General features: G+C 45.2%; 1 protein-coding gene across 3 annotated transcripts in view; it reads right to left on the minus strand.

Annotated features, from left to right (window-relative positions):
- Nucleotides 1-13,278, minus strand: part of IQCA1 (IQ motif containing with AAA domain 1) — a 102,813-nt gene that overhangs the window by 14,239 nt on the left and 75,296 nt on the right. For all 3 annotated transcript variants that reach the window (XM_053982494.1, XM_053982493.1, XM_053982492.1), the window contains exons 13-15: nucleotides 12,700-12,782; nucleotides 10,217-10,324; nucleotides 7,283-7,479 (exon numbers count right to left, since the gene is read on the minus strand). In XM_053982494.1, the coding sequence (XP_053838469.1) occupies nucleotides 7,283-7,479; nucleotides 10,217-10,324; nucleotides 12,700-12,782 (388 nt within the window). The remainder of the gene's footprint in view (nucleotides 1-7,282; nucleotides 7,480-10,216; nucleotides 10,325-12,699; nucleotides 12,783-13,278) is intronic.

The raw sequence follows: 13,278 nt of genomic DNA on the forward strand, positions 1-13,278 counted from the left end.
TGCAGGCCCTTGTAAATAACCTCTCTCCCTTTTTCTTGTAGCCCTTTCAGGCACTGGAAGGGATGCCTCAGGTTTAGCTTTTCTAGTTTTCAGATTCTTTTAGTTGCTTTAGTGTGTGGGTCTGGGCTTCATATTAAGGGATGGTGAGCTCTCTTCACAGAGCAGGGAGACAAAACAATTCCTTCTCTAGCTGGGGACCAAGACAAATGATCCAAATCTCAGGCCCAAGAGCACAAACACCGTGGGCTGAAGAGAGAAAAACAAGTAGGATGGGACTTCATGGGCTGAAGCTGGAATTGAGCAATTAACTCCAATATGCAAATGGAGCAGAACTTATAAAAGTGAGAGACCCCGTGACCGGTTGTCCATTTTGTGACCATTTTGGTTCATCTTGGGTGTAGCCCTGGCTGGGCTCTTGTGCTGCCCAAGGTGGATCCATTGAGGAGATCCTTTTAATAAACCCCTGCTTTATTCTGTAACTCTGTCCAGCCTCTGTTCCAGGGCAGCCTCTCAAGGCATCAGAAGGGGCTCTAAGGTGATCCCAAAGCCTTTTCTTTTCTAGGCTGAACAATCCCAATTGTCTCAGCCTTTCCTTGTAGGAGAGGTGCTCCATCCCTCTAATCAGATGGGTGGTCTCCTCTGGACTCACTCCAACAGATCAGTGTCCTTCCTGAGCTTTTTCCTTTGGTGGATGGCAGGAACTCAAACATTTAGTGTTAATAGTGAAGTTTGAAAAAAAAAAAAAACAAAAAACAACTGATTAGAAAAGGTATCACATCCCTGAGGAGCCTGTTCAGTGCCTGTGCCTGATGCTGCAGTGGGATGTGACGGGGAAATAAGGGTAGGAGGAAGGTTACAGAGGCTACAAAAGCAGTTGGAAGAGGTTGAACACTTCTGGTGGCTTTGTCCTTTTGGTGGGGTCACCACAGGCTGGGAGGAGGAGATATTCCTTGTTTGTTTTGGAGATGGTTTCTGTGGTGAGCAGCCCCCCTGAAATGCACCTGAGGTCTGAAATCAGGTTATACCTTCATTTGAACTCTTACTGGGGAATGCTCACTGTTGGCACACCTTTCATCTTCTTTGCCCCCTTTGTTTCCCCACTAAGTGGAAATAGAATGAATAACCTCAGTTTTGGCTCCTAAGGAGAGAATGTCCTGTGTTTTCTGTTTTGAGGCAAAGAGCTAAATGGAGAAAATGCCTGCCTGTGTTTGTTGCCCAGAGAAGCTGTGGATGCTCCATCCCTGGAAGTGTCCAAGGCCAGGACACTGGGGCTTGGAGCAGCCTGGGACAGTGGAAGGTCTCCCTGCCATGGCAGGGGTGGAACTGGATGAGCTTTAAATCCCTTCCAACCCAAACCATTCCATGATTCCATGATTTTTCAGGTGTTAATAGACATTCATATAACCCAATTCAACACACTGTGTTTGAGCCTGGCTGTTTCTTCCTGGAAATCCAGATGAGACACCCAGAATCCATTGGCATCTAATTTAAATTGTTGGCAGATCTGTAGCTGCCTGTATATCCCCCTGTGAAAGCGCTCCATTTGAATTATCCACGGACAGTTTGAATCCATGGATAATTAAATGCACTGTACGTAATTAATTTGTAATTGAAATTTTATTAGCTTTGCTGCAATTCCACAATTTGTTGGAGCTGCCAGCAGATGGCCCCTTAACCCTTCTAATACCACACTGAGTGAGATCTGCTCTTTGGGAAAATCGTTATGGAAAAAAAGAAATCCCTCTCATCCTGCTGTCAAGAGTCATCAAAGATCAAACAGCACTTTTGAAAGCCTTGGGTTCAACTTTTCAAACCTGGGAGCCAGAGTTTAACAGTTAAAATTGTTACACTTGAAAATGCAGGAATTTGATTCTTGCCCAGCACATGTTGCACAAGGCTCCTCCAAACTTGAAGGATTTGATGGAATTTTTTTTTTTTTCTTTTTAAGGCCCAAGATTTTTTGGAAGCTGAAGTTATTGCTGGAAACTGCTTAATGGTCTGTAGTCTATACACCCAGAAATGCTGCACTGAAACCTGTGATTAGACCTTATCAGTGGGAGCATTACCAGGTAAATATTCCTGTGCTAGTGATGATGCCATTGTATCCTGGTTTGTGAGGCAGAAAATGACTTGCAGCAGGATAAATTTAATTTTTAACCTTAGGGTAACACAAGTTCAAGCTGCTTTCTCACAGTGCATATTTGAGCACTGTTGACACTTAACACTTCAAGGATCGAAGAATTCCAGCAGGCTGAGCTGCACCAAGGGCAGAATTGTTTTGGATGCTGGAAGAAAGACTCACTGTACTGTTCCCAAATTTTAGCTGTGGTGGGAGAGTCTTGTGGCATGGAAGTGCTAATCACACACAGATTCTGTCAGTGTACCAGGACAAGCTCCTCAACCTGCCAGGACAGTGGTATGGCTGAAGGGACAACACAGCAGTGGTTATGAACAAATGAACATGAATCAGTGGGAAAAAATTAAATTAATGGCAGGCTTTAAAATCCTGTCGCCTCTAAATGCTGGGGTTGTAGAATTTAATCAAAATAAACCCCATCAGATCCCTTTTTTGGGTGTAACCCTTGTATAGTCACCTCTGAGCTGCTGAAGAGCAGACCCCAAGAGGCTGATAAGAGTCCTCCAGCACTGATGGTGTTGAAATATTTCTGGACAATATTTCTCTCTGTGGCCCTGCACAGCACACACTGAGCTGCTCACACACACACACTCAGCTTCCCTGCTGGCATTTCCTCCTGGCCACCTCTCTCCCAACCTTTTAGCCTGGCCAGTGCTGCACTAATAAGGTTTCCCCACGTGTGGCTTGGGGCACAATGTGCTCTCTGTGTGCTGCTGTGGCCCCGGAGAGGGGATGAGCCCCTCTGCTAGTGATTGACCCCCTGGCTGCCTCATGGTTGTCATTTTTATTGCCCTGCAGCTAAACCTCTGAACTACCTGGGCTTTTGTGTCACTGAGCTGTGCATTCTCCCCTGTCTCCTCAGTCCTTTCTGGATCTGATTTTCCTTCCATGCCTCCTTCCCTGCCCTTCCTTGCATCTTTCCTGTGTTTTATGGGGACACAGGAGAGCTTGGCACAAGCTGGCAGCTCAATCTGGGAAATGGGACTTCCAGTGTGGAATATTTCAATTAATGTTGAAATGTCAATATTTTCAAATTTTAAATTAATATTATTTAATTTCAATTAATATTGAAATATTAAACAAATATTTCATTAAATTGAAATTGTTACATAATATTACATTGAAATAAATAATATTTCTGTGTTTTATTGAAATAAATAATATTTCAATGTGGACTATTCTGGTTCATGCTTCAAGGGTGAGTTTTGTTTTAGGGGGGGATTTCTGGGAAGTGCTTCTCTGCTGGAGACAGATCCTCCCCTTTTTGCTCTGAAGGAGAGCTGACCTGGCAGGATTTGCTCTGTGGAGAACACAAGTGCTCAAGCTTGGTGTTTGCAGCCTCTTTCAATAGTTTTCCTATTCAATAGCAATCTCCCTTACATCTCCTCTGACAGGCAGATTGAAATGTTGCTGTTTTCCTGCTCTGGTATGAGAAGTCATTTCCTCTGAATGACATTAAAATGCCTGCCTGGAGTAACACTCAAGCCTCTCTTGGATCAGGGCTGCTGTGTCTCCTGCAAGTCCCCTCCCTGAAAAGGGGAGGGGGGGGAAAAAAAAAAGAACTTGGCTTTTGCATCTGAAACAAATTAAAGTTTCATTTTTTCCCCAGTCCTATTCACTTGTTTAGGGCGTCTCCCACGAAACAACTGCCAGCAGCCAACACTTCAGTTATGGAAGGAAAGTTTCCTAATGGTCATTTTATGCTCTCCAGAGTTTCCTTTCATTACAGAAACTCTTTTGTTTGCACATAGGACAGGTAATCAAAAGTGTGAGGTGACTTCACCTTTATCACAGAGCACCATTAATCCTTATTTACTAAATCCTGGTGTTTAACAGTGCTTGTGTGGATCAGAAGATAATAGGCAAAGAACTGTCATGTTTCCTGTCATTCACTCACAACTTGCAGTGGCAGGTCTGTATTTTGCTTGACTGACTCTCCATAAAGGCACTTCTGGGAAGCTGGACTACAAAGCTGGCTGGACAACAGTTGCTGTTTCCAAAAAAGCTGCCCAGAAGTGTCTGATTATGGAGATTTGGGGCATTTTCAGTGATCTCTGCACACAGGGCCCTCAGATGAGGGGTACTGTGCTGGGTCAGGTAAGACTGAGAGCTGGGAATATTAAATACAAAATGTCATCTGCAAGCTACCAACTACTTCCATGGTTTGTCTGCCACATGTGCCACTGTCCAGTGTAGTATTGCAGTAATCCAAATAACCAGATTTTTGTACCACGGTGAAAAAATGAACTTTTTGGGGAGGGCAGTTACCACTGTTCAGCTTTTCTCTTGTCAAGGAATTTGTTTTGAATGTGTGCTGTTTTCTTCAGCTCCTGCAGGGCATAGGAGATTCCTTGTGCTCTGATTCCTCTTTGAACTTTCTCCTTAATACACAAACAATTTTCTTTGTTGCTACTTGTGCCCTTTTTATTTGTCCCATCTCTGTGCACCTCTGACTCTATTCTGTGTTATCCCACGAAAACCCTGAAAACAGCAGCTAAACTCCCTCTCACTCCAGTTTTATTTTAGCCCCAAACAGCTGGATTTGTCCAGATGTGTATCACACTCCAGCCCCTTATCTCCACAGCTCTCCTCTGGAGCTGCTTGTCAAGGCCTGTTCTAACAGGGCAGCCCAGTACTGGACACAATGTCCAGTTGTGGTCCCATAAATGCCCAATAACAGGGAATAATTGATTATTTTAAGGTGTTTGCTATATTCTTGCTGGTACAGGCAGGTATTTGGCTGAGTTAGTGCTGCATGGACTTGAGCAGAGAGAGGGGGAATGAGGCACATTTGGCATTGTCAGGAATAAAGAGGTGGGATTTAACTGCAGAGGTGAGAGCCTGTGTGGGGGCAGGATTGTTTCTAGCCTGGCTCTGAGAACCTACAGGATCTGAGCTGAAATCCTCAGCAGATGGGGATGTGCTGGTGACTCAGCCATGGGGACAGAAGGTGATGGGAGAGGTGAAACAACCACAGGAAGTGGGAATGAAAACTGAACACAGTGGATTTGAATGCTGCCAGGACAGGCCAGTGTTGGGTCACAGGGTCATAGACTGGCTTGGGGTGGAGGGGCCTTAAAGCCCATCCAGTGCCACTCTGCCACGGGCAGGGACACCTTCCACTAGCCCAGGGTGCTCCAAGCCCTGGCCAACCTGGCCTTGGACACTTCCAGGGATCCAGGGGCAGCCACAGCTGCTCTGGGCACCCTGTTCCACCCTCACAGGGAAGGACTGAACACCCAGGAAAGAGAAACCCTGTGCTGTGCCATTGGCTGGGCTGTGAAAGCAGCAGAGTTTGAAGCAGTCCTGCTGCTGCAGTTGGAACAAGGTAAGCAGGGTTGCTGTGCCTGCAGCAGTGACTGCTCAGCATTTCCACTCTGTCTCCATGGCTACTCCAGGTAAATTCATCCTGGGCTATGACAAATGTGATCCATCACCTGGGAAAGCCTCACCACTGGGAAAACACAACAGCCCTGGACAGCCCTGATGCCACGTGATTGTGAGCAACTCCATCCCAGTAACTCACGGGGCTCACTGAAGTGTCACTGTCTTTTGCTAGAGGTTAAGTAGAGAAAAATAAGCTTGGACTGCTCCCCGTGATTTTGAGGAAGTTATTTTTAATTAATGTGGAAGAATGTAGGGGTTTGTATGTACCTGTAGGCACACATATACATGATGTGTGTATATATACACTTATTAATGTGTATAAATACACATTTTATGGACACTCCTCTTACTGTTCATATTATTTATATGCAAGTATACAAAAAACCCCGTGCAATCTTCAGCTGGAACTTTGTCCAGGAGTACAAAGGCTTCCCTCATTTCTCCTGTGCTCCAAGCCCTAGTGCTGTAGCTGGGACTCAGTGAAGGCAGGGACGGTGTGTGCTGTGCCTGCAGCCAGAGCTGGGCTCTGCCATGGATGAGGGCAGAGAAATGAAGTGCAGGAAGGTGACATGTGCACAGAAGAGGGGCTGTTAGCTCAGGAAAATGGCTCTAAATTGTTTCAGGGAGTGCCAGGCCCAGTGTCAGTGGCACAGCATCAAAGGTGTCTGACCACAGCACTGCCACCCCTTCCCCGGCACCGCCTCCTCGGGGGTGGCTTTGCTCGTGGCTGTTCTGGGAATGGAGGCACCTGTCATAAAACCTGCTCTAACACTGCATTCCATAAAATACAGCTGATAAATCCCCAGCAAAGCCAATTTTAGTACACCACTGGCACTGGAAAAATAGTCCCTTTGGCTTTTTCCTACCTTTTTTTTTTTTGTCTGGAAATGTTTACCAGCTCCCATCCAGAGCAGAAATGCTGAGGACTTAGAATCTGGAAGAAATCTTGCCAGAATAGTCAGAATAGTGTATTTTTAATTTTTTTTTTTTTTTTTTTTAGGAGGGTTTGGGCTGTGTTCTTCACAGTTCATATGCCTGCTTTCATTTCCAGACTTCTTATACATTTCTGTTCCTGTAATCCTGAACCAGGATTCCTTCTTTTGAAGAACTTGCTGATAGGTAAACAGAGAGCAATACAGGGGGGAGAGCTCTTGTCCAGCAACAGCCCCAGAGAGGAAATTTCTGACCACCCTTAGCCTAACATTTGATTAAATGCTGCATGGCAAGCATTCCTGGCTGATGTGCACATAAACAGAGAACAGAATTTTCTTTATCTGTGCTGCTTTTCATATTCAAGGTAACACAAAGCTCCCATAAATCTTAATGTGAAAAATATGGCTGCTCCCAGTGATTTCTCCAGGGGCATTAAATCCTCTGCAGAGCTGCACACACTGGCTGTCAACAAGTGGTTTCACAGCATCATTTTGGTTGGAAAAGACCCCTAAGCTCAAGTCCAACCTTTGACTTATCGCCACCTTTCAACGAGTCCAGAGCACTGAGGGCCATGTCCAGTTGTTCCCTGGACACCCCCAGGTATGGGGACCCACCACTCCCTGGGTAGCCCCTGCCAAGGGCTGGCAGCCCTTTCCACAAAGAAATTCCTCCTGAACACTTGAAGGCAGGGAAGGAACTCCAGATTGGGTCGGGCAGCTTTGCCCAAGCTGTGTCTGTTCCTTGTTACAGAGGAACTACAATTCCCTGTTTGTCCCACAAAAGAACTGGACTCCACCTTTGTGGAGAATTCCCCAAGACCCACACCTTGAGAATCATGTGAAGCATCATGATCAGGCCATCCCTGCCTGGATACTTCCCAGTGCTGGAAGGAGTGAGGTTGAAGAGGTTGGCTCCTGTTTCTGTGCAGATGGCATGGACCAGCATTTTCTTACCAACACCAGCGGGTCCTGCCAGCAACAGGGATTTCACCAGAGGAGCATTCTCATGGACAGTTTGGGAACCTGTAAAAAGTCATAAGGCACTATTATTGCTTTCATTTAAATCTGCCATAAAGGTAATGGAATGATTCCTCCTTTTTTATTCACCATAAATAATTGATAATGTGAATTGTTTCCTTCCTATGGCATGAGTGCTCTTGAGTTCAATTCTGTATAACCAGAGCTGAGAGCCCAGCAGATTTAACATCTCTGTTTGCAACAAGACTCATCCACCCTTATTTGTACCTCCTGATGGGAAAACTTCACTTTTAAACCCATGTGAGCTAAAAGAATGATTTTGAGACTAGAGGAAATGCGAGTGCCAGGGTTGCTGTGCTTCCTTTGCTGTGACTGCTCAGCATTCCCACTCTGTCTCCACGGCTGCTCCAGGTAAATTCATCCTGGGCTGTGACAAATATGATCCATTCTGTTGGATCTGTCTGTGTCTCACAAAGGGGATGGGACCCTGACTGGTTGCAGACTTAGGATTTATTATCTGCCTGTATCATACAAGCAAAAAGCAAGAGACACAGAGAAACAACAGGATCTGTGTAAATCCAGATCAGGGACAAGATGGCAGCTTAGGCTTTGCATTCTTAATTTCCTAGCTTCCCATGAGAAGGTTTTGAAATTTCCCAGCCTTTCTCAGCTTTATGTCTACTTTCTGGGGCGTTTTTGCACTGTCTAAAGTCTTTTACCCTTTTATATTCCTACAATCCATCACCTGGGAAAGCCTCACCATTGGGGAAACACAAGCACAGCCAGGTTTAGGTGGCTGATGGGGATGGAACTTGTCTTCCCTGCAGCTGCCACCACATGAAGTGGGGACAGGTGGAGTGCTACTTGCACTCCAGAGGTGGAAGCAGCAGAAATGTCAAATGTTTTGTCCACACCCGCTTTGCCTCAATGCCTAAAGATGTGCTGTGTCAATAGTTGTGGCGTTTACATGTGTTTGAAAATGTCTGTGAGCATCCACTACATCTGGAGGTCTCTCAGCCTGGTGTCCATCAGACTGTGGGAGTGAAACTGGCCCCAAAACTGACGGGCTGAAGAGGGAGCCTTTGCCTTCGGCTGGAGAAGCCCTCTGGGTTAATGGGGATGGCTGCTATTTAAAACAAATCCAATCAGGGTGGTTATCTGTGTCCTAATGGTTTAACATCCCAAATAAATGACAGGGAACTGAGCACAGAGACAAATGCCATTATTCCAGCGCAGTGCAGGGTGTAGGAAGTTGTCAGCCACCCAGGCTTTATTAATATTTGGTCATTCCACAGCAATCCATTACTATTGCACAAAGATTTATTAGGAGGGGAGCTGCAGACTCCTCTGTGTTGAAGATGAAGTATAGCTTCTACTATTCTTTCTCCTTTCAGCTGCTTGTAATTTTCTTAATGCCATTTAAGCTGGGGCTTTCCTTGCCATCAGGTGGCTATTTTGAGAAAAACTTTCACTTCTATGATACACAATTATCTCATGATGAACTAGTTTGGAGACCAATTAAGTGAAATGTCATCTGTAACAGATCACCCCATAGGTGAAACCATTCCTGTACCTTTTTTTTTTTGGCTCATGTAATACCTTTTGTTACTCAAAGGCATTTTTCAAACTGCTCTTGCAAGTACCTTTTGTTTGTTTAACTAGTCCAGGGTCCCCTCTCCCTAGAATTTTTGCCAATAGTATAAATGGCAGAAAATGTATGGGTTCTCTTGATTAAGGGGTGTCTCAGGCTTGATTTCCCTAGATCAGATGGTGTCAAAACACAGCTTTGGAGGAGTCTGGGGATATGTGAAATACATATTGCAGGCAGGGATAACTGCTGAGCTCTCTCAGCTGATTGCAGTCAGACCTTCAGCCAGCCCCCAAGGGCTTACCCCAAACCAGCTGAGGGTGTTGTTCCAGGTGGGAAGAGCCCCATCCAGGCTGAAGAGAGAATAACCTGAGCACTTTGGAAGGAGGGAAAACCAGAAGTTCTGTGTCAGCTTTGCTCTGTGTTCCAGGGTGGGAGGCAGGGAGATGTTGGTGATTTTGCCCTCTAAAGGGGATGAGCAGACACTGACACAGCCTGGAGGAGTTAAAATCTCCCTGAGATCCACTCAGGAATGGAAAAGGATGCAAGTGAAGTACTGAGGCTGGAAAATCCAATCAGGAGTGGAAAGGGAAGCAAACGGGGTTTTGAGTAAAGGCCCCCGAGACAGGCACTTCTTGCAATCACTGGAGTTTGGCATAATGCCATTCCCAGGTGAAATATGGGATGGATTTTACATTAAAGCAAACAACCTGACCCAGCAAAGCCTTGCTAGATATTGGCTAAGCCTGGAATTAAGACTGCAAGGGCATTTACAAGTGTTCTCTGCAATGTACAAAATTTATCCAGACTAATTTCTCCAACAATTGCATTGTGCAGCACTGAGTAACATTAGCCAGCTTGTAAAAGGTAAATTGCAACCTTAGCCCTTCCCTTAACTTGATTAATTTTGATCACTGGAGCTTGTTTTAGCTATTATCTTTCCCAAGTGGTTTCCCTTTATGTGCTGCCATTCACAAACTGTTGCCATGCAAACAGAGATGGGCTGGGGAGCGGATACCTGCCTCTCTGCACTGTTAAAATGATCCAGCCCTCACTCTGAAGGCTTCATTGAAAAACGATTAGACTGCAAAATGCTTCAGATTACCACTAATCAACCCTGTCAAAGCCAGTAAAATGCAGGTTTCTGACAGGAAGCAAAGCCCCAGCGTGTTCTGCCCTCTGGTGTGCTCTTACCCAAGGGCAATATTCCATAGAGTGCCACGAGCTGTCTGACTTCTGGGATGGAGGGCATGGGCTGGGCACCTGTCTCCCGAAGGATGCTCCTCAGACAGTCGTAGTAGCCTGTGAGGAGGAAGCAGGAGCTCAGCAAATGTGACACTGTTACTGTAGAAAGCATAACTTGGGGAATGAGTGTGTGCCACAGCACAGGGCTGTAACACACGCTCAGCAAAGCCAGGCTCAGGGACTCAAGCTGGGCAATATTCTGGTGGAATGTGGCCCTGAGAAAGGTGAAGTGCAAAGGGAGATTGAAGCTGAACAGGCTGTGGAAGTTGTTCAGCAGAGAGCAGACGGTTTCGAGTAACCTTGTAAAGAAACTTTGTGGAGAAGAATCATTAGCAGCGCCATAAATCACGCTGCTGGCAAAGGATTCCTGGATTTGGGATTTTGCAGGGCTAGAATCCCAGTGAACCATGAGCTCTCAGAAGGATTTCAAAAAGGGGGAAAAGCGATTTTAACAAGCTTTTCCCTGGCTGGGTCCCATCTCAGCTCCTTGCTGTGTTAGACGTGTAAGCGTGTCACCTCATTTGGTGGGGCTCTCTGCATTGCAGTTCACCTCTTTTTTTTTTTTTTTTTTTCCCCTTTTGTTCAAAAAAACCTCCACAAAACAACCCAAGGAAACGAAAAATCCCTGACATGAACTGAAACGATTTAATCTTGCCTTGGCTCTGGTTGCAGAGCTATAATCATATTGCTTGCCCTGTCAAAGTCCATATCCAAGCAATGTTGGAGAACAAAGATACAGGAGGATGGGCCACAAGCAGGAAAACCAGTTGTCATGTAGTCAGTGATTATTTCTAGCATAAATTACATGTCATTATGGTGATTATTATTGAAAAATAATAATATGTTATGTTTTACTGGAGATAAAAAGGCAGAGAGCAAGAGGCCTCTGGAGCAGAGGTAAATTAGCAGTGGTTAAGAGCAAAAGTGGAGATAATTTGGGGGCAAAAAGGCAGACAAGCCCTGGTGCAACTGCCCCCTCCCCTCTGAAGAATAAAATTAATTTCAGGTTTTATCTTTTATTTAAGGAGAAATCAAAAGAACGGGATAGGAATTAATCTTCACAGATTTAATTAGAAGGCATCAAAGGGTTTAATTGCAACTGCACATAAATCACAGTGGATATTCTCTGACTAATTTAGATAAGGTCACCAAGAAAATTAGTTCAGTGATGTCAGTTTGTCATAGAGGGGGGACATTTTGGTGCCTTTACTGGCTGTGTAGCACAGTTCCACTCTTTGTCCTTTCCCCAGGAACTGGAAGTGACCTTCCTTAGGCTCCAGCCCTGGAAGGCTGAGTAGATGAAGGCTTCTTTCTCTGCAGGCTTTGACTGTGTCCTTGGACCCTTCAAGAGAGCTTTTCTGGATTTCAAAAAATGGTTGGAGATGTGCTGTTTTAAAAACATTTGTAGTGGGGGGGATATTTGTTGGACAAAAGTGACCTTGATAGGTTGGGAGACCAAAAGAAGAATGAAAATCTTCCTTTACTTGGTGGTCTTTAATGACATGAAACAGATGGGACACAATTCAGAGAATTAACAGCTCTTTAGAGGAATGGCAGAGGTTCTGGAGGCTGAACTTGGTGCTTCTAAGAATTATATAAACTTGGCATTTGGGGGTGATAGAAGAGCATTGGTCTTTTCTGCCTTGGCCTTGCACTATCAGCCTGTAGCACTTCTGCTTCTGGATAGCTGCAAATTCAAACCACGGCCTTTGAAATACCTGAATCTTGGTTTTTTTTTTTTTTTTTTTTTTCTGTGATTTCACTGTGTGTCACCAAATGTTTGTGGACATGGTGTTCGACCCCTCTAAAGTCTGAAAATGTGGGGTTTGGGGTTTTTTTACCCCTTTTTTTTTCTCTGTAGAGCATAGATAAGCAGGTCTGGCTGCAGTTGCAGCTAACAGAAACCAGACAAGAGGAGTGTGAAATGCAGAACTAGGCAGAGACACATCTTACTCAAATGAAGATATGCCTCAAAGCACTGCTCAAAGTTCATGGGCAGTCAGGGAGGTGCAGGGAAGGGGCTGAGTCTTTACAAAAGACAACAAAAGCTGGAGGTAGAATTTTTGCTGCTCTCTGGGAAATATTCTGCATGGATTCTGACCCCTGCTCTGTTAGACTTGCACTGTCTTGCCACTGCCTGGCAAGGGCTCCTTAAAGGGTGTTCTGGTTTCACCTCAGAGTGGTTGTGACATCCACAACCATTCAAGGCTGCTGGTGTTGCTGCCTGGAGTTAAACACCAGCTCTGCAAACACATCCTGGCTTCAGTAGCAGAAGTGAAAGCTCCTGAGCAGCCTTGATTTGCATACCTGGCTTTAGAGATTCAAAGTGCAGTGACTCTTGAACTCAGTCTTGACTGGAAGTAGGGTCAGTGAGAGTGGAATGGCTGGAGGTTTGATCAAACACCACGTTTGCTCTAAAAGGGGTACTTTACCAATGTAGTCAGAGAGATTCACATTCTTGACTTGGATGAGCAATCCTTCTTCTGCAAGTTCCTGGTACAGGGATTCAATGGTCCTACAGGCAAGAGACATCACTCAGAAATGGCCAGGAAAAGCTCCGTGCTCTCAGAACTGAGCCAGCCTGAGAGTTGTTTGTTTGCCCAGCTTTATAAATGCCTTTTGTGGCTCAGAGGTAGCATGATTAGTGCCATCAATGTGAAATCAATAAGCACACTTTCTGTCTTGTGCTGAGGAATCTCTTTCCCTCCCTCACACGCTGAATTCCCCTCTCCTGCTGGCTCCATTTACCCATTTCCAGGTGATGCCAGATCAGTTATGACTTGTGTAATGGACTCATTCATTAATATCAATTACTGGGAAATTATTTTTAAATTACACAATAATGGCAATCCTAACACTACTATACCTGTTCACCCAGCTCTCCAATTAGTACTAATTCATTAATTCTTCTTGGAATTTATTGTGTTAGCAACAGACAGCCTCATCTCTCTGGGAACACACTGGGAATGCCTCGCTCAGATCCACCACCTGCAGGGCTGTGGTCAGAGGGA

The sequence above is a fragment of the Vidua macroura genome, chromosome 7, assembly GCF_024509145.1.
Source record: "Vidua macroura isolate BioBank_ID:100142 chromosome 7, ASM2450914v1, whole genome shotgun sequence".
NCBI lineage: Eukaryota > Metazoa > Chordata > Aves > Passeriformes > Viduidae > Vidua > Vidua macroura.